Here is a 22,630-nt window from a genome sequence, read left to right as displayed (position 1 = left end):
CTTCCCCACCCTACAAGACCTTCCATTACCTGCCCCTAATACAAGACATGCCCCCCTACTGAATCACGCTACTCCCTGTGACTGTGACCGTTGCCTCCGCCAGCCAGCACGCTGAGTTCCTCCCACAGGGGCCCTTCGTAGACAGTACTGACCTCACACTCACCTCACCTTCATTGACTGACACTCCTCCCCCCCAAACACCACCACACCCAGGATGCTAGGACCTTCACTCCTCTGCACTTCCAATCACACAAACCCCCACCCTCTATACTCCCTGCCATCTAACCATCTCCCCTTAACATTCAATGGCATTACGATTGCTGAATCCCCCACTATCAACATCCTGGGGGTTACTCTTGACCAGAAATATAACTAGAGTAGCCATATAAATACAAGAGTAGGTCAGAGGCTAGGAATCCTGCAGCGAGTAACTAACCTCCTGTCTCCCCAAAGCCTGTCCACCATCTACAAGGTGCAAGTCAGGAGTGTGATGGAATACTCTCCACTTGCCTGGATGGGTGCAGCTCTAATAACACTCAAGAATCTCAACATCATCCAGGACAAAGCAGCCCGCTTGATTGGCACCGCATCTACAAACGTTCACTCGCTCCACCACCGACACACAGTGGCAGCAGTGTGTACCATCTACAAGGTGCACTGCAGCAACGCACCAAGGCTCCTTAGACAGCACCTTCCAAACCCGCAATCTCTTCCACCTAGAAGGACAAGGGCAGCAGATGCATGGGAACACCACCACCTGCACGTTCCCCTCCAAGCCACACGCCATCCTGACTTGGAATTATATCGCTGTTCCTTCACTGTTGCTGGGTGAAAATCCTAGAACACCCTTCTAACAGCACCTTCTCAGGGGCAATTAAGGATGGGCAACAGATGCTGGCCTAGCCTGCGACGACCACATCCCATGAATGAATAAAAAAAATCCCTCCCCTGCACCTCCATTCACCTGAAGCCCACCCTTTCAACTCCCCACCCCACCCCAATTCACTTTTGCCGGTCCTAATTTTTTTAATTTCCAAAATATACTTTATTCATAAAATCTGTAAAAAATACATTACAAAACAGTTCCAAAAAGCACAAAGTCAAACAATACAAAGAGTGCAAAAGAGATCAGTTTCTTTCAATACAGGAGTGAGTTGCCTCATAACCCTTCCATTTCATTTTTCATGCCATGTACATTTTACAGCAAACAAATATTTTCTGGCTACATTTCAAGGGGTTTTCCATGGATCCAGCCCCTCAGTTCACCTTGGTGGGGGGGGGGGGCGGGGGGGACCTTACACAGTGGTCTTTCCCCATTGAGCCTTTGCCGTGGTTGACCCTAGCTTTAGTGTGTCCCTCAGCATGTAGTTTAGTTTTTTTAGTTTAGAGATACAGCACTGAAACAGGCCCTTCGGCCCACCGAGTCTGTGCCGACCATCAACCACCCATTTATACTAATCCTACACCAATTCCATATTCCTACCACATCCCCACCTGTCCCTATATTCCCCTACCACCTACCAATAATAGTGGCAATTTATAATGGCCAATTAACCTATCAACCAGCAAGTCTTTGGCTGTGGGAGGAAACCGGAGCACCCGGAGGAAACCCACGCAGACACAGGGAGAACTTGCAAACTCCACACAGGCAGTACCCAGAATCGAACCCGGGTCACTGGAGCTGTGAGGCTGCGATGCTGACCACTGCGACACGTAGTCCTGAAGCCTGGAGCCAAACATCCATTCCACTGTGGCCCTCCCTTTTGCCGCAGATTTCAATAAAGGAAAGCACTGACTGCAACCACATCTGCACCAAGCTGACCATTGTACGCCACCTTCGAACAAACGTGAACCAGGTTCCACGAGATTCAAGTGCACCACCGACTGAATCTAGCAAGTAGGGCTTAATTCCACATAATTATATGATGTTGAGTATTCATGGCATGCTAATATATTAAAAGATAGAACCCGCCACAGGACGACCCAAGGCCCAACCCACCACAAACACGTCACTGACTTAATCTCCGCATCTGAACCCGCTGTCGGGAAATCGAAATATCACTTCCCGTCTATTTAGGTCACCCTGCCTGCCATCTTTCCCATTCTTGCAGGTCCCATAAAATCACACCCTATGATTGTAGTTCTGCCAGGAGCTGGCATAGGCATGGGTCGAATGCCCTCCTTCTGTGCTGTATCATACCACGATTCTCTGGCTGATTTGCATCTTAACCCCATTTACCTGCTTTGGTTCCAAATCCCATAATATCCTTCCTTTCCTAACAAAAATCCATCAATTTCTGCTCTGAAATTTTCAATTGATCCCAACCTCAAGAGTTTTCTGGGGAGACATTTCCAGCTTTATGTAGAAGTATTTCCTGACAGGTCACATTCATGTGCACAACAAAACTCCAAATTCAGAAATGTTTATGGTAGCTTACATTTACCTATTAATAGCAAATCTGAGGAATTCATTTAACAACAAATGAACATTACTGATCCCAAACATTAACAGGACTGACAACACAAGAGCCAATCAGATTCATCAGTGATGTTTTGACCCAGCCTCCCTAAAGGAGTTCTGTGAGTTGATTGGTGCAGAGAGTCAATCAATCAGCAATGTGCTTTCGTCCAATTGTTGGCCAATCCTTTTTTATATATTATGAGACATTGCACCGTGATCAAAAAACATTCAAAGTTCATTGTCATTGAGGAACACACCCTTTTTAATTGTTTCAATCCCTCCAGAACAGTTCAGAGAGCCGGCACTGCGGATCTTCTTATCCCGTTATCGGAAGGCTCACCCACCCCTGAGGTATTCCTTGTCGGAAAAAAGTAAGTTTTATTTCATTTCTGCAGGGTAATAATCAGCTGAGAAATATAATTTGTCCGATGTTGTTGACTAATCATGCGGCAGATCCTACATGTAAAAAAACCCGTATTTAATAGGAAAGTCTGGGGGGTTATGGGCAGTTTTTGGAGAATTAATGGAGCTGGTTAAATACATGCCTCAGTCTAGTGGAGTACAGATTGGATCTGATATAAAAACAAGAAATGCTGGAACCACTCAGCAGGTCTGGCAGCATCTGTGGAAAGAGAAGCAGAGTTAACGTTTCGGGTCAGTGACCCTTCATCGGAACTGATGTTGGGTACTTGATAGGCTTAAATCTTCTTCGGCGCAAATTGAATCTGGTATGACCGATTTGGTAGAAATAAAATATATGTTGGAAAGTTGGTATGGAAATACCTGCACACCCGAAATGGTACACATTCCCCCGTCCGTTCTGCCAATGTAAAACAAATTTCCTGCCAATCTCATTCATATAAATCTGAATGTAAGATTGTGTGTAAATCAGCAGGATGATGGTGTGTGATGGAGTACTCTCTACTTGACTGCATGAGTGCAGTTCCTACAACACTCAGCTCGACACCATCCAGGACAAAGCAGTCCGCTTGATGGGCACCCCATTTACCACATTAAATATACACTCCCTCCATCGCCAGCACACAGTGGCAGCAGTGTGTACTTTCTATAAGATGCAACAGCACCTTGATAGCACATTTCAGCCCCACAACCTCAACCACCTAGAAGGACAAGGGAAACAGATGCATGGGAACACCACCACCTGCAAGTTCCTCTCCAAGCCACACATCATCCTGACTTGGAATTATACCTCTGTTCCTTCACTCACAATGGGTCAAAATCCTGGAACTTCCTCCCTAACAGGACTGTGGGCGTACCAACACCACATGGACTGTAGCGGTTCAAGAAGGCAGCTCACCACCACTGTCTCAAGGGTAATTAGGGATGGGCAATAAATGCTGGCCTAGCCAGCGACACTCAAATCCCAGGAATGAATTATAAAAAATGAACAAAAAGCTGTGAATTCAGTTATCAATAACAACTTTCATTTATATAGTGTCTTTATATGGTGTAAAATGTCTCAAGGCACTTGATCTTACTTGAAAAGCTCAGTGAGACACCAGGTGATGTGATATTTACGGACTTAGGTGTAAATGTTCAGAATACAACCATGGCCGTGGCCAGCGCACCCTCAGATATTTTAGCCATTGGGAAGTGCAGCTAATGGGAGCTGGATGAGTCTCCCTTTATGGGATAAACACTATTTTGTATATGCCTCCAGGTTTGAGGACTGATGGCACTATAGAAGCTAGGGAACTTTTTTGGGGGGAGGTGGGGGGAAAGAAACAGTATGAAAATGATTTACAGCAAATGACCAACTTGGTCATCAAGTCTGTCCCATACTATCATGGTGCAACTTCTGCACATCATAACCCTCATGCCCCCCAGCACCTACCCACCCGCCTGCCACCCCCCCCCCCTCCCCAACCTTCCTCAACCAGGCCACACAATCCCCTGGGAGAAGTAAAACATAGAAAAAAGAGATGAATTCGAGTGAAACAGATGGTGGTAGTTACTATTCCCCCATTTCTACTAAAATAGCAACTAGTTCTTTCCATTCACAGTAAAGCGCACTGTGACTGATATACAGGCAAAAGAAGGAGATTTACATGTGGCAGCCACTGCTGGACGGAAGGGGTAAACTGGGCAATACAGGAGCATCTTTGGCGACTGAGTAGCATAAGCAGAAGTTAAGGCAGTACAGCCAGATTTTATTGGCTAAAATTACATTCCAGTGGCCTTGGATATTGGCTTTCAATATTGAAAGTTTACATTTTAAATTTAATTGTTAAAGAATTCCCACCCATACTGAATGTGTATGGGGCACAGGCTGGAATTTGTGAGGTGCATGCAAAATCTGCTAGGCAGTCGAGAGTGGATCTTGTGAGGTACAGACTGGATTTGCTAAGGAACAAATGGATCTCCTATACTGTTTTGCAAGCCCTCTTTCATGATACTTTTTAATTCTTTAATTGTACACGAATATATTTCAAGTTGTTTGAAACTCAAACTTCCTCAATCATGAGACAGTTAAATTTCTACAACAGGTGAGATGCCAGAAAGATATACAAAAGGAAACATTACTGAGCCTGACAAAAGTTACAAAGATGTTGGTACTGATGAAAAATATGAGGAAGACAGGTGAGAAACTCTGCCTGAAAGATTCTGGAGAATTAATAAAGTTGAAAATAATTTAACCTCTTATACTGTTATATAAATTTCCTCCTAGTTTTGAAATCTTATTTAGTATTTTGATCGTGTGAAAATGTATTCAATTAACCGATTCACTGATGTTTTAATATAAACTGAATGCATCTTTTCCCTTAAAAATGATATCTTGGCCAAGCTGAATCTGTTTACTGTTTTGTTTATCATGTAGTTGCATAATAATACATGCATGCAAAAATGATCGGCAGGAAAATAACATCTGGTCATCGCGCCTGCCCCATACATTCATGTGCCATTTGTCCAATTTCACTTTTCCCAGATGTATTTTTGTAAAATTAGCTCGCTTGAAATCACGAGCCTGCATTGTCAGGAGCCTTTGATTAGCTAATAAGAGTAAATCTAATTATATTGTGATTATTGTTGAAAATAATGGTAGTAAAATATAATTTAGGATAATTACGCCAAAGTATAATTATGAAATAAAAAAGTGCTCATGATTTTGTGTTATCTTAGCCTTCTTTTAATAGTCATTTTCTAAAAATGTGTGGTTGTAGCTGATTTCGGGAACTTGTATACACACTTATTCTAATAAAGTAACATCTGGTGAAATTAAACTCTAAAAGTTTCTCACAAAATCTAATTACTATAACTTGTAAATTGCCAGTAAAACGAAGGAGAAGGAAAAAAAGCCTGAAATGGTCGGCCCGCTGACTTTGGTAAGAGACATTTTCACGATTTATTTAAAAAGTTGGCTTTTTTTTTCCAAACAGAGTATTTTTAAGACATAAAAAGATGGATGTTATTAAAAGAGGCAAAATACATTTCTGAAGTGTAAAACAAGATTGTACTTGTGCTCAAAATGCACTGACAGAGTATTTACATAAAATTTTACTATTTCTGTGACCTTTAACTCTATTGAATAAAAAATACAGTTATGTGTATAGTCACTTCATACATTAGGTGCCTGGGTTACACCTGGTGAAGTCTCTTCCATTTTTGGGAAACCAAACAGATCAGGCAATTATTTAGGGGATCGTTTCTGATTTGTCAGTCAGCATGATCCTGAAACTCCCTGTGGCATTCACTTCAACCCTCACCCATTCTCATTGCTAATAATTCCCTTGTTACTTGTGTATTGATACAAGAAACAGCAACACAAACTTGTTCAGATCTCTGGCCGGAGCATAAATTTCAAAAACTTCAGTTCTCAGCTGTCAGCCCAATTCTGGTTTCTGACCCCAGGAGTAATTTATGTTTTACTGTTTCCTTTCTACTTTGGAGTAGTCTTTATTGTCTTTTCCACAATAATAGATGATCACCTTTTCCAACAATTTAGTTGTACACTTTGCCTCTGCACTTTCATTTTTTCATTATGTTTGCAGTTTTGCTCTTAGTTAATCCAGCTACCAAATTTTCTAATTGTGTTTTATTGAGTCCCTATAGCATGACAAATGACTATTTCTTTTTAAAGGTTAATGTTTTCCTCATAGAAGAAGCCTGCCTGTTAGTTGTTTCTCTGCAACCCCCACCGCAGCCCTGCATCGCCAACCACAGCCCTATCTTTTGATGTGATTGTCACAGGATGCAGCACATTTGCAGAGCTTAGCCTACTTTTTCAAGCACATTACAAATTGGTCAGTTGACTATTTTGACTCCTGAATTGTGTTTAAATATATGCCTTTCATATGTTACATTTTTCTGTGGCATGGAATGATCTTTATATTTTATTTATTAGTAACTTTAGCTTGATGTTGTATTTCTTTTTTGGGATATTGTTCCCCAGAGGCTTCACTTCTGTTTTGTTAAGCATGAGCACTGAAGTATTAAGAGTCCCAAAGCTTTCTATCACCTCAGTCATCATTCTCAGGTGGAGCATTGACTGTAGCACCACAAGGAAGTTGAATCTCCATGTTTTCCTTCAAGCCAAATTCAAATCTCCTGTGTGCTTCAAATGTTTTTTTCATATTTTGTAAATTATTACACATTGCCTTTGGTGATTTTGCTTCAGTTGCTGATGCACTGAATTTAGCCTATTGTTTTCATCTTTTCCCGTTTCCTGATACATTCTCTTCCAGTTTCATTCGCTCAGTTGGCTTTAACTCATTTTTCTTGTTGTTTTCAATCTGATGCCATGGGGCCGAATTTTCATTCTGGGTTTGGGGACCCAATGCTCGGAACCCCACACTGCACCAGCAGCGGTGACGCAAAGCAATTTTCAAAGTGTCAGCCATTAATTGGCCTGGAGCTGAGGTTGGTGCCCAACTACGCATGTTGGCGCAAGCAGGAGGCAGGAACTAAGGATAGAGGAATAATTTAAAAGGTAAATGAGCTTGCTGTTGCCTTTGCCTTTGGAAATGGATGAGCAGTGAAAGCAGAGGTCCTGTGGTTGTTTGGGTAGCCATCCTGGGGCGGATTTGCATTTTTCGGTTGCCTCCCTTGAGGCCCTGATTGAGGCTGTAGCTGACAGGAGAGCTGTACTCTTCCCTCCATCCAGAAGAAGAGCTCCAGCGAGCCAGACCAAGCAGGCATGGCTAGAGTTGGCCATGGATGCCGGGAGTCTCTCTTTCCTCTCGAGAGTCCAAACACTCTCTCCTCACAAAATCAAGCCTCTCAGCTCTAGTGATGGCAACTCTGGAGCACTGCATGAGCAACTGAGTTTAAATCTCCTCTTTTATACAAGTTTTTCAGACTGCAGGCATGAGCATTAATGGCTGCCTGCTGTGTTCCCAACAGCTATACTCATGTGTCCCAGACCCTGTATGTACCCAGTGCTTGCCATTTGAAAATTGCTAACTATTATTTCCCATATTCCTAAAGAGCGCCACAATGAGCTCAACAAGCAATTAATTGGAGGCGTGCAGGCTGTCGGCTTCCCTCTCACTTACTCCCTTTGAAAATCTGATCGTGTCACTGAGGCATCAGGAACCAGTGACACCTTCCGAGTGCGTGATTTTCTGGGCCTGCCTGCACCTGAACTCGCTCCCCCCATCCCCATGGACAATTGAAAATTCAGCCCCATGTAATTGAAAACCATGGAACATCTTTACTTAAATAAAAACATACAGAAGTATATTACAACATTTTCATAAATAACAAACAAGTCAGATTTCAACTAGACATTGATGAAGTCTCCCGTTATATTGATGGATGAGACTCAGTTATGGTGGGTGCATGGATGAGAGAAAAATCTGCTACTAGATGTACATGTACGGCCACACATATCGCATTGAAAGACAAAGGCATGGGTAGTTGAGTTGCCTTGTGTACCAGGCACTTAGCAGCAAAATCTTGCAACCTCACAGCCGCAAATCATTCAGATCAACTGGCAGACATGTGGTCATTGTGGTTCCTTGGTGGCTGCAATTTTCCAGGTGTTGGGGTTAATATTGGAAAAACAGCTGGAAGTATGCAAGCAGCTAACTACAGTGATGATAAATTATGCTTAAATTGAAAAAAGAATTCTGAACCATCAATTTTCCTTTGTATAAATTCAACTGGTGAGTCTTCAGGAAGAAAATTACCATGGAAATGGTCACAAGCCACTTGAAGTCACTCAGAAAAGGATTATCCAATTTTTGTCCCCAAGCTGCTCCAGAGAATGATGCTGATTGTCACGTGAAATGAGAAGAAATGCTTTGTGCTTCCCTCTGTTGAAGGATTGTATGATCAAGATTCAGCAGATTGCTGAAGTTCGGTTCAGTGGTAGCACACTTGCATCTGAGCCAGAAGTGACAGGTGGTTGTCTAACTCCAGAACTTGTGTAGGTTATCTAAGCTGGCATTTCAGTGCAGCACTAAGCGAGTGCTGCCTTGTCAGAGATGCCACATTTCAATTAAGTTATTTAAAAGAGGCCTTTTCTGCTTCTTGATGCAGGCGTAAAAGATCCCACGCTACTTTTGTGAAGAGAATCAGGGAGTTCTCCCAACATTTGTCCATCAACCAATACTATTAAAACAAATTAGCTAGTCACTTGTCTCATTGCTGTTTGTGGGATATTGCTATGTTGTAATTGGCTGCACGTTTGCCTAAAATGAGCAATGACTATCTCAACCTCCCCTTTCTCTCCAAAGTACTTGAATGTGTTGTTAGCTCCTAAATTCATGCCCATCTTTTCCACAACTGCATGTTTAAATCTCTACAATCAAGTATCTTCCTTTGCCCAGCACTGAAATGGCCTTGGTCAAAGTCACAAATGATATCCTATGTGGCTGTGCACACATTGTATAATCCCTCCTTGCCACTCTTGATTTTTCTTCAGCCTTTGACATAGTTGACCGTGCCACCCTGCTCCATTGCCTCTCCTCTGTTGTCCGCTCAGTGGGACTGTCCTCACTCTTACCTATCCAGTTGTAGCCAGAGCATCGTTTGCACTAGATTCTCTTCCAGCCCATGCTTTACCTCTGCAGCCCCTAAGGATCTGTCAGCTCCACGGTTCCATTCTCTCCTCCATCTGCATAATGCCCCTTGGTGACACGTATGGGATCAGCTTCCACATGTACACTCATGATTCATTCTATCTACCTCCACAGATTGAACCAGATTATTCACAACTCCAAGCTGAACTTCCAACTCCATATCCTCTCCATCTCAAAGATCACCTACTTCCTGCTCTGTAACATCACCTAATTCCATCCCTGCCCTAAATTTGCAGAAGTGAATGATTTGGATCAATAAAGGGAAGTCAGCAGACGTGACGTACATAGATTTTAAGAAGACATTTAATTAAAGGGTTCACAAGAGACATGTTTGTAAAGTTCAGGCATGTGGCCTAAAAGGAAAGATAACAGCATGGATAGAAAGGTGGGTGATCAGATTGTAAAAGGACTGGAAATGGTGTATCTCGGGAGTCAGTGCTAGGTCTATTTTTGTTGTTTATATATAAATGATTTGGATTGGGCTTAAGGAACAAAATCTCGACATTTGGTGATAACACAAAAGTAGGGGATTTGACAAATACCAGAAAGACTGTCAAAAAATTCAGGAGGACATAGCAGAATAAGCAGACAAGTGGAAGATGCATTTTAATGTAGATAAGTGCGAGGTTATACATTTTGGAAGGAAAAACAATGAATACAAGGATATATTTAATAGAAAGACTCTGAAGGATATGGATGAACACGGAGAAAGTATCAGTTGTAGGTAAAGCCACAGAAAGGCCAACTGTGTTTTGGTTTTATAAATTGGGACATAGAATACATCAGCAAAAATGCAATGATGACTGGCTACACCACAGTTGCAGTACATTATAGAAAGGACATTAAAGCCATAGAGAGTATATATCGTAGATTCACAAGGCTGATTCCAAGCTGGAAATTTATAGATTCGAAGAGAGACTTGAGATAATGGAAATATTTCCATTGGAGCAACGAAAGTCAAGTGTAACTGTAATGGAAGGTTTGTAGAGTGAATACAGAAATACTATATCCTCTACTTGGGGAGTCAATAACAATTAAAATTGTCAACTAAGTGAAAAAGTTTGGAGAGACATGCAGAAAAGGATATTGGAGCATGGAAGGCATTGCTACAGGATATTCCAATGGAGACCTTTGCTTCTTTCGAAAAAATGGATAAATATTTGAAGCAGAGGAAGATAGGTGCATATAGCAAGAGCAGGGACTAGTTTTGGATCGCTCTAGCAAAATGTTGAATAGCCTTTCTGTGCTGTACTTTCCATGTTGAAGTGGAGGTAACGCTGCATAAGTTGATTGCAAGAAGGGTTTTGTTAATATCATTCCATGGTACCATCCCAACAGGTTAGCATTGTAGTATGCCTGCAAGAAGGTGCAACCAACTGTAAGACCACAGCTAACTTTTGTTCTTCCATCTGCCAGCCCTATGCTGCAAGGGTGCTGCAGCATATGGCTCCACTCTATTGCCCTGGAACCTAAGAAGACCGGTTTCTAAGTCCTTCATGAGTTGATATGCGAGAGCCTGTAGAAATGGTTGGCATCTTGTCATGAGTGATAATCAGGCAATGCTGGTTCTTGATCACCCTTCTTCATGCAAACCATGATTGGGATGCTTCTGAAGAATATTGCGGCATTCATCGCGATGCAACCAGGTGTCTGCTGGCACAACTTCCTTTGGGAAAAGGAGAGTCCAAATGAAATATGTCTGTCACAGCAAGGTTATTTCACCTTGGAAATGTGGATGCCAGTCAAAAAGCATGGCAAACTTCTTTGATAGCCTTACTTGCCTGGTAACTTTCTGCAGCAATATCTTGTTTCTTCTGGAATGTTGACTTTGACACTTTGACGGAATGCCTACTGATGCCATTAAAGGGAGCTGGAGGTAAAGAGCTCACCCTAATTGGCACAAGTACCAATGAAAGCCTGAGTGCCTGCAAAAATAAGTTAACAAGCGACATCCAGAAAAGGCCTCAACATATTTGCCTTTAACATCTGTGAGCCTTTTACAGACCCTCCCACTTGAATGTCTGCCCTGATGCCCTGTTCCTTTGAAGTTTCCTGTGTGTCTAGCATGCCTGCCCATGGCAGAATGGAGCTGCACTTTCCCCTCCCCTTTTTGCCTATTCTTCGGAGGGTAGGTTTATCTCCCATACTAGATCTGATTATTGTGTACCAAAACAAAGTGGGACATTTCCTATGACAATCTGTTTGTTTTTTTTAACACTAAAATAAAAGCAAAATACTGCGGATGCTGGAAATCTGAAGTAAAAACAAGAAATGCTGGAACCACTCAGCAGGTCTGGCAGCATCTGTGGAAAGAGAAGCAGAGTTAACGTTAACTCTGCTTCTCTCTCCACAGATGCTGCCAGACCTGCTGAGTGGTTCCAGCATTTCTTGTTTTTATTACTGTTTTTTTTTTTAACCCTGTATGCATTGTGACAATAAAAAAGAAACAAATAATATTATTATAATATAATTTTTGTCTCCGTTCTAGCTGGACAAATAGCAGGAACTTTACCAGTAATTTCCTGAGTTGTATGAGTTTAGCTAGTTCAGCTCCAGCAATACTCCTGTACACAAGGGAGAGGCCCTAAGCCTTGGTTATGTCAATCTGCACCTACGTTTCCTGGATTTTGTCTACAGAAAGCGTGTACTGCCTTCTGTGCAAACAGAAACTCTACAGATGGGTGCTGTTAATTAATGAATTGAATTAGAGATATTAGGCATGGTGATGGGTGAGTACACATGTATATATCAGGCACCTGGCTGAACAAAATATAGGTATTCTGACCATGGTAAGTTATGAAATAGAGTTGAATGAATCTGGTAAATTGTAGTCTGCACCAGGAAAATAACCAAGAAAGCTGCTGGAGTGTCTTAAAAGCTCACCTGGTTTACTAACATCCTTCAGGGAGGGAACCTGCTGCGCCTACCCGGTACTGCCTATATATGACTCCAGTTCCACAATATGTAGTTGATGCTTAATGACCCACAGGCCAACTAAGGCTGAACAATAAATACTGCTTTGCCAGTGATGCCTACATTCCAGGAACAATTTTTTATTTAAAAAAAAATACAGGGCTTCTTTAGCCTGACCACATTGATTTTGTTAAACATTAACTTTCTACTTCAGATGATTGACCTGCTGTGCATTTCCATAATAATACATTTTTTTTATTATCGCTGATTAAAAGAGATGCTGTCGAAGCTTTTCATCTTGCACTCATCAGGACTGATGTAAGAATGCCAAATTTCAAAGGGAGCAATAATTTATTCTGTATGAGAAAAGGGTGCTGATTGGTTGGCAAGTCAACTCTGGTCGAAGCGTTGTCATGGAGAATGCACCAGGGAACTATTGTCCCTCACACTTTTGTTTACTTAAAAGACAGAAAGCCTGGACATATTCCTTTTGCCTGCAGAGGACAGGTCCCTGTGTATGAATGTATGTAGCTTTCAGCAAGTATAAGTGAGCCATATTGTATATCCAACTGATAATCTTCACGTGGTTGTTCAGCAAGTGCCGTCCAATCGCGGAATCACATCTAATGTTGGAAATTATGTTCTGAGTCTTGCAAGCATGGGCTGTTTGAGTAGGGTTAATACTCTGCCTACTGCACACAGCCAAAGGGATGTGTTGTTTGATACAATCCGCCAGTCGTTGGGACGTACCAGGCAATGCACCGGCACTGAAATTCATATACCACATTACTCATATGTGTGGTAGGTGGAACGTCTTTTTGGCTTGACGGTAGCAGCCTGTTAGTGGAAAATACCACTCGTGTTGCTATTGCATAGTAGCAGTGTGAAACCTTCACAAATGTGTAATGTGGTATATGAATTTTCAATCCCAAGTGTGCTAAGAATTACACTTTAAGATTATCAGTTGGGCTCACAATGTGGCTCATTTACGCTTGCTAGAAGCTACATATAGTCATATGCAGGGACATGTCCTCAGCAGGCATTCTCCATGGCAGTGTTCTCGACCAATCAGAGTTGACTTGCCAACCAATCAGCACCCTTTTCTCATGCAGTATAAATTGTTGCTCCCTTTGAAATTTGGCATTCTTGTGTTGGTCCTGATGAATGCAAGATGAAAAGCTTCGAGAGCATGTCTTTTTTTCAGGAATACTCAAGGTCTATACTAACAAGTGACTATTTCTTTATTATTTAAGATATCCAACACTTACAATTTTTTTCTCAGTAATTAATTCCCAAATTTAACATACTAATCACAGACAAGGAAAAACTTGGAATTTGGTAAAGGATTTTGCAATGTGTACTTACTCGTCATGAATAGATAATTACATGATTAGTAATCAATTAATCATGAATCCTTTAAAGAAAGTCATCCCAACTGTGACAGGTGGATTTTGAGAAGCAGGCTGTCCTAGGATTTGAATATATATCTATCCAATGAAAAAATAATAATCTAATTGTGCCTTGAAAAATGAAAGTAAGATTTATATATGATTATATTATTCTTATTTAGTTTCGCTATGCAGATTGTGTAGACAAACTGCTGATGGTGCTTGGTAGTATTGCTGCTTTTCTTCATGGAGTGAGCCTTCCTCTCATGATCATCGTATTTGGACAGATGACTGACAGCTTTGTTGAGCATGGAAGTATGCAAGGTAAATGCTCAATTTTACTGAATCTGATTTACTTTTCTTGTCCCCTTGACATAAGTAGATAGCAGCCTTTTTCTGGGTTTTGTACATGAAACAGAGGAAATGACTGAACAAAGTTTTTCTGCAGAGAATGATAAAGGTGACCTAATAATGTAAGGTTGCTGATTAGCGAGGTACCACAGTGCTATTCAAAATTTTAGTAGAGTGTAATTTAACCCCTAGTTGTATACTTAGGACAACTTTATTTATCCAGATGTTCTATTGTTCTGTGCCACTAGTCAATTTACTTGCATGTTGTTGGAGCCACTTCCTGTTTTAATATGCAAAATACACCAGAAGATACATTAACATAGCAATAGTAATGTTGATTTCATTGCATACAGAAGCTAAAGTCACTTGCATTTTCATTTTTTGGCTGCTTGTTCAACATAAATCTCTCCGATATTTTCGATATTTTTAGATGACAGTGAGAAAGATCGATTTTGTACTGGGACTCCTGGTTACTGCTGGTTTTATTGGAGCTAATAAAGGACTGCTGAGGCATATCACCAACAGCACACTTCAGACATTTTTTGCATTATTCTTAGAGTGGCGTTGCATCTTGACTTTAATACTCTGTGCATACACGCGGTCAAAATGTCACAGCCAGCCCTATGCACTCATGAAATGTTCAGCCCTCTCAGTGACGTACAGGACGACAGACTGCACTTTACAAAACTAAGTGAGAGAGAAGGGCTCAGTTTGCTCGCTTTACCAAGATCAAAGCTCCTACTCTCTGTTTTCTGCCTGTTAACCAATCCTTAATCCATGCCAGTATATTACCTCCTATCCCATATGCTTTAATTTTTCTAACCAACCTCCTGTGGAGGACTTTATCAAAAGCCTTCTGAAATTCTAAGTATACTACGTCCACAGACTCCCCTTTATCAATTCTGTTAGTAACATCCTCAAAAAACTCCAACAGATTAATCAAAAATGATTTCCCATTCGTAAATCCATGTTGTCTATGCCCAATCAGACTATTATTATCCAAGTGTCCATTTATCACATCCTTTGGGCGGCACAGTGGCGCAATGGTTAGCCTCACAGCTCCAGTGACCCGGGTTTGGTTCTGGGTACTGTCTGTGCGGAGTTTGCAAGTTCTCTCTGTGACTGTGTGGGTTTCCACAGGGTGCTCCGGTTTCCTCCCACAGCCAAAGACTTGCAGGTTGATAGGTAAATTGGCCATTGTAAATTGCCCCAGTGTAGGTAGGAGAATTGTGGGGATGTGGTAGGGAATATGGGATTAATGTAGGATTAGTATAAGTGGGTGGTTGATGGTTGGCACAGACTCGGTGGGCCGAAAGACCTGTTTCAATGCTGTATCTTCCTACGGCATTTAGAATAGATTCTAGCATTTTCCCTACTACTGATGTAAGGCTAACAGGGGACTTATCAATATTCAGCCCCATTAATTTCTCCAATATAACCTTCTTACTAATACTAATTTCCTTCAATTCCTCATTCTCCCTAGTCCCTTGGATCTCTAATTCTGGGAGATTTCTTGTATCTTCCTCAGTGAAGTGAAGACAGACACAAAGTAATCATTTAGCTTCTCTGCCATTTCTTTATTCCCCATTATAAATTCTCCTGACTGTCTGTAATGGACCCACATTTGTCTTAGCCAAATGTTTCCTTTTTACGTACCTATCGAAGCTCTTGCAGTCCATTTTTATGTTTTTTGCTAGCTTACATTCATATTCTATTCTCTCTTTTTCTTTATCAGTTTCTTGGCCCTCCTTTGCTGTATTCTAAAATCCTCCCAATTCTGAGGTTTACTACTATTTCTGGCAACTTGATAGGCCTTTTCTTTCAATCTCTTATAGTCCTTAACTTTCTTTGTTATCCATGGTTCACTGCCTTCACTTTGGGGTTTTTGTGCCTTTAAGTCAGAATTGGGGATGTTCACTGATAATTGCACAATGTTCAGTTCCATTTGCAACTCCTCAGATAATGAATCAGTCCATCCCCTCGTGCAGCAAGACCTGGACAACAGGAAGGACAAGGGCAGCAGATGCATGGGAACACCTCCACCTGCAAGTTCCCCTCCAAGTCACACATCATCGTGACTTGGAAAACAATCATTCGTTCACTGTGGCTGGGTCAAAATCCTGGAACTCCCTCCCTTACCAACACTGTAGGTGTGCCTACACCACACAGACAGCAGCGGTTCAAGAAGGCTCACCAACATATTCTCAAGGGCAACTAGGGATGAGCAATAATTGCGAGTCTTGCCAGCGATGCCAATATCCTATGAACAAATAAGAGAAAAATATGACTCGCCAGGGTTTAATTACTTTTGGCTTGTATTTGGACCTGAAATAAGCTCCACGCATGGAGTGTGCACCCTAACTAAGTGGCCCAAGGGCAGTCCAGAACTAGGTCTTGTGTCTCATTAATATTATTTGGGTGGGCTGCCACTGCCTGTTATGTCTCCATAGGCAGGTCACCAACTTAAGGAAGATTAATGTCAGACGACTTGTCTCTCTGGCTGTGGCCCAGAAGTAATCCTGGGAGAAGAGGTAGACTGCCAGAGGTGGGTTGGGTGTAATTAGAAATATCATGGAATCATGGAAGCTGGAGAAGCCGCTAAGGAATAATGAGAGGAACAGGCATGGCTCTGACCCTGCTTATCGATATCTGCTTTCACAGAGGAGTCTAAAACAGACATCAGGCCTCTTGTTTACAAATGAACGGGAATTAACACCTTTTTGAGGAAGCCACCAGGGTGCCTGAATAATGGCGAATGTCTTTCAGGCATTTGTTGGATATGGGACATTGGCTCCTGAGAATAGCCCTCACTGTGCCTGTTTTATGCACATAAAATGAACGCAATGAGATCCAATTTCTACCCCATAATCTGTGATACTTTTTTTTCATTAGAATGACAGATAACAGAGCAATACGATAGAATTTTTAAACATTATTAAAAGGATGGTACAGGATAGATAGAAGCAGACTAGTAGTGAGGGGTCAAGAACAAAAACCCATAGATGCAAGAATAAATGAAAGGGATTTAGAAGAGAGGGCTGGAGAAGCTTCTTTACACAGAGTTGAGGCTTTGGGGTTCACTTCCAGGGTTAGTAGTTGAGGCAGAAACTATGTCAACATTCTAGGTTACACTGGCAAAGTGAATGAAGAAAAAGGCACTGAAGGTATATGGGAACAATGAATAAATGTGATTAGAACCATTTCTTCCCATGGACGGCAAATGTCAACACAGACTGGATGGGTCAAATGTCTTGTTTCCTTGCTTTAACATTTATGTATTAGTATGTATGTGACAAACTCCAGTTCATATTGTCCTCAATATCTAATCACTTGATCTGCCAGCTGAGCACAAGACTACCTTACACTGTGCTTCCTAACATGGTACTTTACTCTGTTATATTACTCAGATTATTATTGAAGAAGCAGATGCACCTTGTGATCTCAAAACATATTGAATTAATCTCTTTAAAAGTCATGTTTACAAAGCAAGTCCTGCTTTTTGTCTACAGGATATACCTGGGCAATTTTCCACACTGCCGGGTAGATGCCAGTATTGTAGCTGTACTGGAACAGCCTGGTTAGGGATGCGGCAAGTTCTGGAGGACAGGTCTTCAATACTATTGCTGGAATGTTGTCAGGTCCCATAGCCTTTGCAGTATCCAGTGTCTTCAGTCGTTTCTTGATATTCTGTGGATTGAATCAAATTGGCTGAAGACTGGCATCTGTGATGCTGGGGACTTCAGGAAGCAGCTGAGATGAATCATCCATTCGGTACTTCTGGCTGAAGATGCCGTTAATAGGCCACTTAAGGGTTTCAGTTGGTCTCTGGGCAGGAAGGCCGTCATCAGCCTATTCCACCCCCGACAAAACTGCATTGCCACGGGGAGGCAACGGGCCCTCCACCTCCCGTTGCAATTCTATAGGCCACCCACCCCCGCCCCTGTCTCTGAACCCATCTCAGGGTGGCCCATAAATTTCAGCCCTATGACACTGAAATAAATATAAACATTACACTAACAAAGTTACTCAACATCAGAAATAGATTTAATAGCACCAAGCTACTAAATTAAACAGCCATGCATCAGCATTCCTCTGAGTCAGAAGATTGTGGGCTAAAAATTGGTCTGTGCCGTTGCGATTCACATATTTCATGCTGCTACCTCATTTACCGGATTGTAGCGTAGGGGCGCCATTCACCCACGCTGCTGGCTGCCTCTGCGCTCATTGCACATGGTGCAGCCAGGCTTCTGTTGCCAGCACCATCCTGCCCACAGGCCATTTTCCCAGAGAACATGGGAACAGGAGTAGGCCATTCAGCCCCTCGAGCCTGTCCCGCCATTCAATGAGATCATGGCTGATCTACGGCCTAACTCCAAATACCTGCCTTTGGCCCATATCCCTTAATATCTTTGCTTAACAAAAATCTATCTATCTCAGATTTAAAATTAATAACTGTTCAAGCTTCAACTGCTGTTTGTGGGAGAGAGTTCCAAACCTCTACCACCCTTTGCGTGAAGAAGTGCTTTCTAACATCTCTCCCGAAAGGTCTGGTCCTAATTTTTAAGCTATGCCCCCTAGTTATAGAATCTCCAACTAGTGGAAATAGTTTATCTTTATCTAGCCTGTCTTTTCCTGTTAATATCTTGAAGACTTCAATCAGATCACCCCTGAACCTTCTAAATTCTATCGAAAACAGGCCTAATTTGTGTAATCTTTCCTCGTAACTTAACCCCTATAGTCCAGGTATCATTCTTGTAAACCTACATTGCACTCTCTCCAAGGCTAATATATCCTTCCTAAGATGTGGTGCCCAGAACTGCTCACAGTACTCCAAGTGGGGTCTAACCAGGGTTTTGTACAGTTCCAGCATAACCTCTGTCTTTATACTTCAATCCTCTAGATATAAAGGCTAGCATTCTACTAGCCTTTTTGATTATTTCCTGCACTTGTTCATGGCATTTTAAAGATCTATGCACGTGAACCCCCAAGTCTCTTTGGACATCCACTGTACTTAACCTCTTACCATTTAGAAAATACCCAGCTCTATCCTTTTTTGGTCCAAAATGGATAATCTCACACTTGCCCACATTGAAATCCATCTGCCACAGTTTGGCCCACTCACCTAGTCTGTCAATATCTCTTTGCAATTTTATGCTATCATCTAGACTGTCTACAATGCTGCCTAACTTTGTATCATCAGCAAAATTGGATATATGACTTACTATGCCATCATCCAAGTCGTTAATGAATAATGTGAATGACTGAGGCTCCAACACAGATCCCTGTGGGACACCACTAGTCACATCCTGCCAATCGGAGTACTTATCCATTATCCTCACTCTCTGTCGCCTACCACTCAACCAGCTTCCTAACCATGTCAATAATTTGCCCTCAACTCCATGGGCTTCTATCTTAGTTAACAGTCTGTTATGTGGGACTTTATCAAATGTCTTTTGGAAGTCCATATACATTCCTCTGTCCACTACCTTAGTCACCTCTTCAAAAAATTCAATGAGATTCAGAGGCAGAATGGAGAATCAGCAGGGCTACATGTCCACAAGCAGCAGGTAGCCAATTAAGATTGTTAAATGGCCACTTTAGGCATATTACCAGAGGCCGACTGGAATTTCCCAGTTGGTCTCCGGTCCCCCAAGGCATCATGGACTAGGCCTGATGCCTGCAGGCGGCCCTCCAGTGGCAGACTGGGTGGGAGGGGGGTCGGGGTGGTCAGCACTCCAGGCAGGCTTCAAGGGTTCTCCCTCCACAATGGTGGCTCTGCCGCTGATTTAAAAGTTTAAAAAGTTGGGAGGGGTGCCTCCATTCTCCCTTACCAGAACTGCAGTTTCATCTCCTTCCGAGCTGGATGGCCTCCTATTTGCAAGCCCGTTTGTCACCATTAATTTGGACAGCAAGTCCACCCTCTGGCCACTAATTGGCCAATTCGGGGAAAATCACTGCTGAGTGACAGCATGGGGTTGCGACTCCCATTTGACCCCGACATCGGGGTGCTAACCCAAAACCCAAAATCCTGCCCAAAGAAACTGTTTTCCAAAATATCAAAAGCCTCAGTTCAGAAAATTGACCTGGTTGTGCCATAATAATATATAATATATATATGACCACTGGGGGTGCTGCAAGTGATGTGCCCTTCTAATCCCTCTCCCTATCCCTAGTGGAAGCAAAGATAGCGGCATAGTGATAATGAAAACTGTTCTATCCCTCTTCGGGATGGCTTAAACAACCTCACTGGTTGATATGTGATCCATATTCCTAGCAGAAAAGAACAGGTGACATAAAGAAACAGGTGACAGGTTAATTGTGATAATCTGTCAATTCTAGTCTCTGGAAATGTTGCTTAGCCAATCAAAAGTTTGAACAGACCAATCTCTGGGTGCATTTAGACACAACAGTACCATTGTTGAGAAGCAATGTTATTTTGCGCCCATGCTAAAACTGTAGTGTACAGTTCCTGAATTAGGCAGTTTTACCACAAAGTTGTCCAAAGTCAGGGTGGGCCCTTATTCCAGAAAATGTTAAATGTAGGGTCATTCTCTCGTTGGCAGGCTGTGACTAGTGGGGTACCACAGGGATCAGTGCTTGGGCCCCTGCTGTTCATAATATATACCAATGATTTCGATGTGGGGACCAAATGTAATATTTCCAAGTTCGTGGATGACACAAAACTAAGTGGGAATCTGTGTTGTGAGGAAGATGCAAAGTGGCTTCAAGGGGATTTGGACGAAGTAGTGAGTGGGCAAGAACGTGGTAGATGGATAACCTCACATTTTTCCACATTATATTCCATTTTGGTAGGAGGAACAGATGTGCAGAATATTTCTCAAATGATAAGAGATTAGAAAGAGAGTACAAAGGGACAGGGGTTTCCTTGTCAATAAGTCACTGAAAGCTAACATGCAGGTGCAGTAAGCAATTAAGAAAGCTAATGGTATGTTAGCCTTTATCGCAAGAGGATTTGAGTACAGGAGTAGTGAAGTCTTGCTTTAATTGTATAGAATCTTGGTTAGATCACACCTGGAGTACTGTGTGATGTTTTGGTCCCCTTATCATAGGAAGGATATTTTGCCATAGAGGTAGTGCAACGAAGTGTCAGGCAACCCCCGCACCAACCCCCTGCCCCCACCTGCCAAGATTGCGGCACATATGATTTCGCCACATGAACATTAAAACTTAAAATTGCAACCACCTGACCGGAAAGACATTTGCATGGTAACGAATAGTGTTGGAACGAGGGACAAAGGGCCATGCCCTGACTCATTCAACCGACAATGGACTTTTGATTACCAGACATTGAAGGTGGGGGGAGCTAGCATTCCAGGTTAACTGCTAAAATAGAAAAAACCACAAACACAAAAGAAGTGGTCAGACCAGTTTTAGTCACATGACTAGCTGGCTGTTGAGATTTGAACTCCGAAAGCTCCTGGCTCTTAGTTTGAGAAGACCTCTCATTTGCTTACTCCCATCTCCTTCTCACGGAACTGGATCTTGTGAAAACTCGTGAACCTCAAAGAGAGAAAAGTCTCCTACGTTAACAAAGTTTAAGCAGAATACTGGGCCCCAGTGAAATGCAAGAACTACCTACAGAAGGACTATACCGTGAACTCGAAGCACCGTAACAAGATATTGCTTCAAACTGTTCCACTTTATCTTTTCTTCTCTTTTCTGTCCCTATTTGCACGTGTATATTACATGTGCATGCTAGCATGGGTGCATCATATATCCATATGCGTTAAATGTATTCGAGTTTAAGGTTTAATAAATTTCATTGTTCTTCTTTAAACCTGAGAAAACCTGGTGTGCTCATTTCTTTGCCTTTATAATTGGAAAACTGTGAACAAGGGTTCACGAAAAGGGGAGCTTAAAACAGTGTGTTTAAAATTAAACCCTGTTACGCTAAGACCAGATAAAGACAGCAAAAGACCCCTAGACAACTTTCTCAGCTGGTCGTAACAAAAGGTTCACCATACTTATTCGCAGGATGGCTGGACTGTCCTATGAAGAGAGATTGGGGAAACTGGGCCAGTATGCTCCAGAGTTTCGAAGAATGAGAGGTGATCTCATTGAAACTTACAAAACACTTAAAGGGATAGACAGGGTAGATGCAGATAAGATGTTTCCCCCTGGTTGGGGAGTCTAGAAACCGGGGACACAATTTCAAAATAAGGGGGAAGCCACTTAGGACCGAGATGAGGAGAAATTTCTTGACTCAGAGGGTTGTGAGTCTTTGGAATTCTCTATACCAGAGGCTGTGGAAGCTCAGTCATTGAGTATGTTTAAGCAGAGACTGACAGATTTCTAAATACCAATGACATAAAGCGATATGGAGATAGTGTAAGAAAAAGGCATTGAAGTTGATGATCATCCATGATCATATTGCAGGCTCAATGGGCTGAATGGCCTACTCCTGCTCCTATGTTTCTTAGGATGGAAGGAAGGTCATTGAAGCAGCTGAAGAT

The 22,630-nt window shown here is 42.1% G+C and overlaps 1 protein-coding gene across 2 annotated transcripts in view; it reads left to right on the top strand.

The window, feature by feature from the left end:
* Positions 1 to 2,660: 2,660 nt before the first annotated feature.
* The window catches only part of abcb4 (ATP-binding cassette, sub-family B (MDR/TAP), member 4), a 164,885-nt gene continuing 144,915 nt past the window's right edge, over positions 2,661 to 22,630 (top strand). Inside the window, exons 1-4 of one of the 2 annotated variants that reach the window (XM_068012986.1) lie at positions 2,661 to 2,832; positions 4,969 to 5,062; positions 5,754 to 5,805; positions 13,988 to 14,129. In XM_068012986.1, coding sequence (XP_067869087.1) covers positions 4,974 to 5,062; positions 5,754 to 5,805; positions 13,988 to 14,129 — 283 coding nt within the window. In that variant the 5' untranslated portion in view covers positions 2,661 to 2,832; positions 4,969 to 4,973. The remainder of the gene's footprint in view (positions 2,833 to 4,968; positions 5,063 to 5,753; positions 5,806 to 13,987; positions 14,130 to 22,630) is intronic. The other variant, XM_068012982.1, reaches the window with a different exon arrangement.

This window comes from Heterodontus francisci, chromosome 2, assembly GCF_036365525.1.
Source record: "Heterodontus francisci isolate sHetFra1 chromosome 2, sHetFra1.hap1, whole genome shotgun sequence".
Classification (NCBI taxonomy): Eukaryota; Metazoa; Chordata; class Chondrichthyes; order Heterodontiformes; family Heterodontidae; genus Heterodontus; species Heterodontus francisci.
Note: the sequence above shows the minus strand (reverse complement) of the source record. Positions and strands in the feature narration are given on the sequence as shown.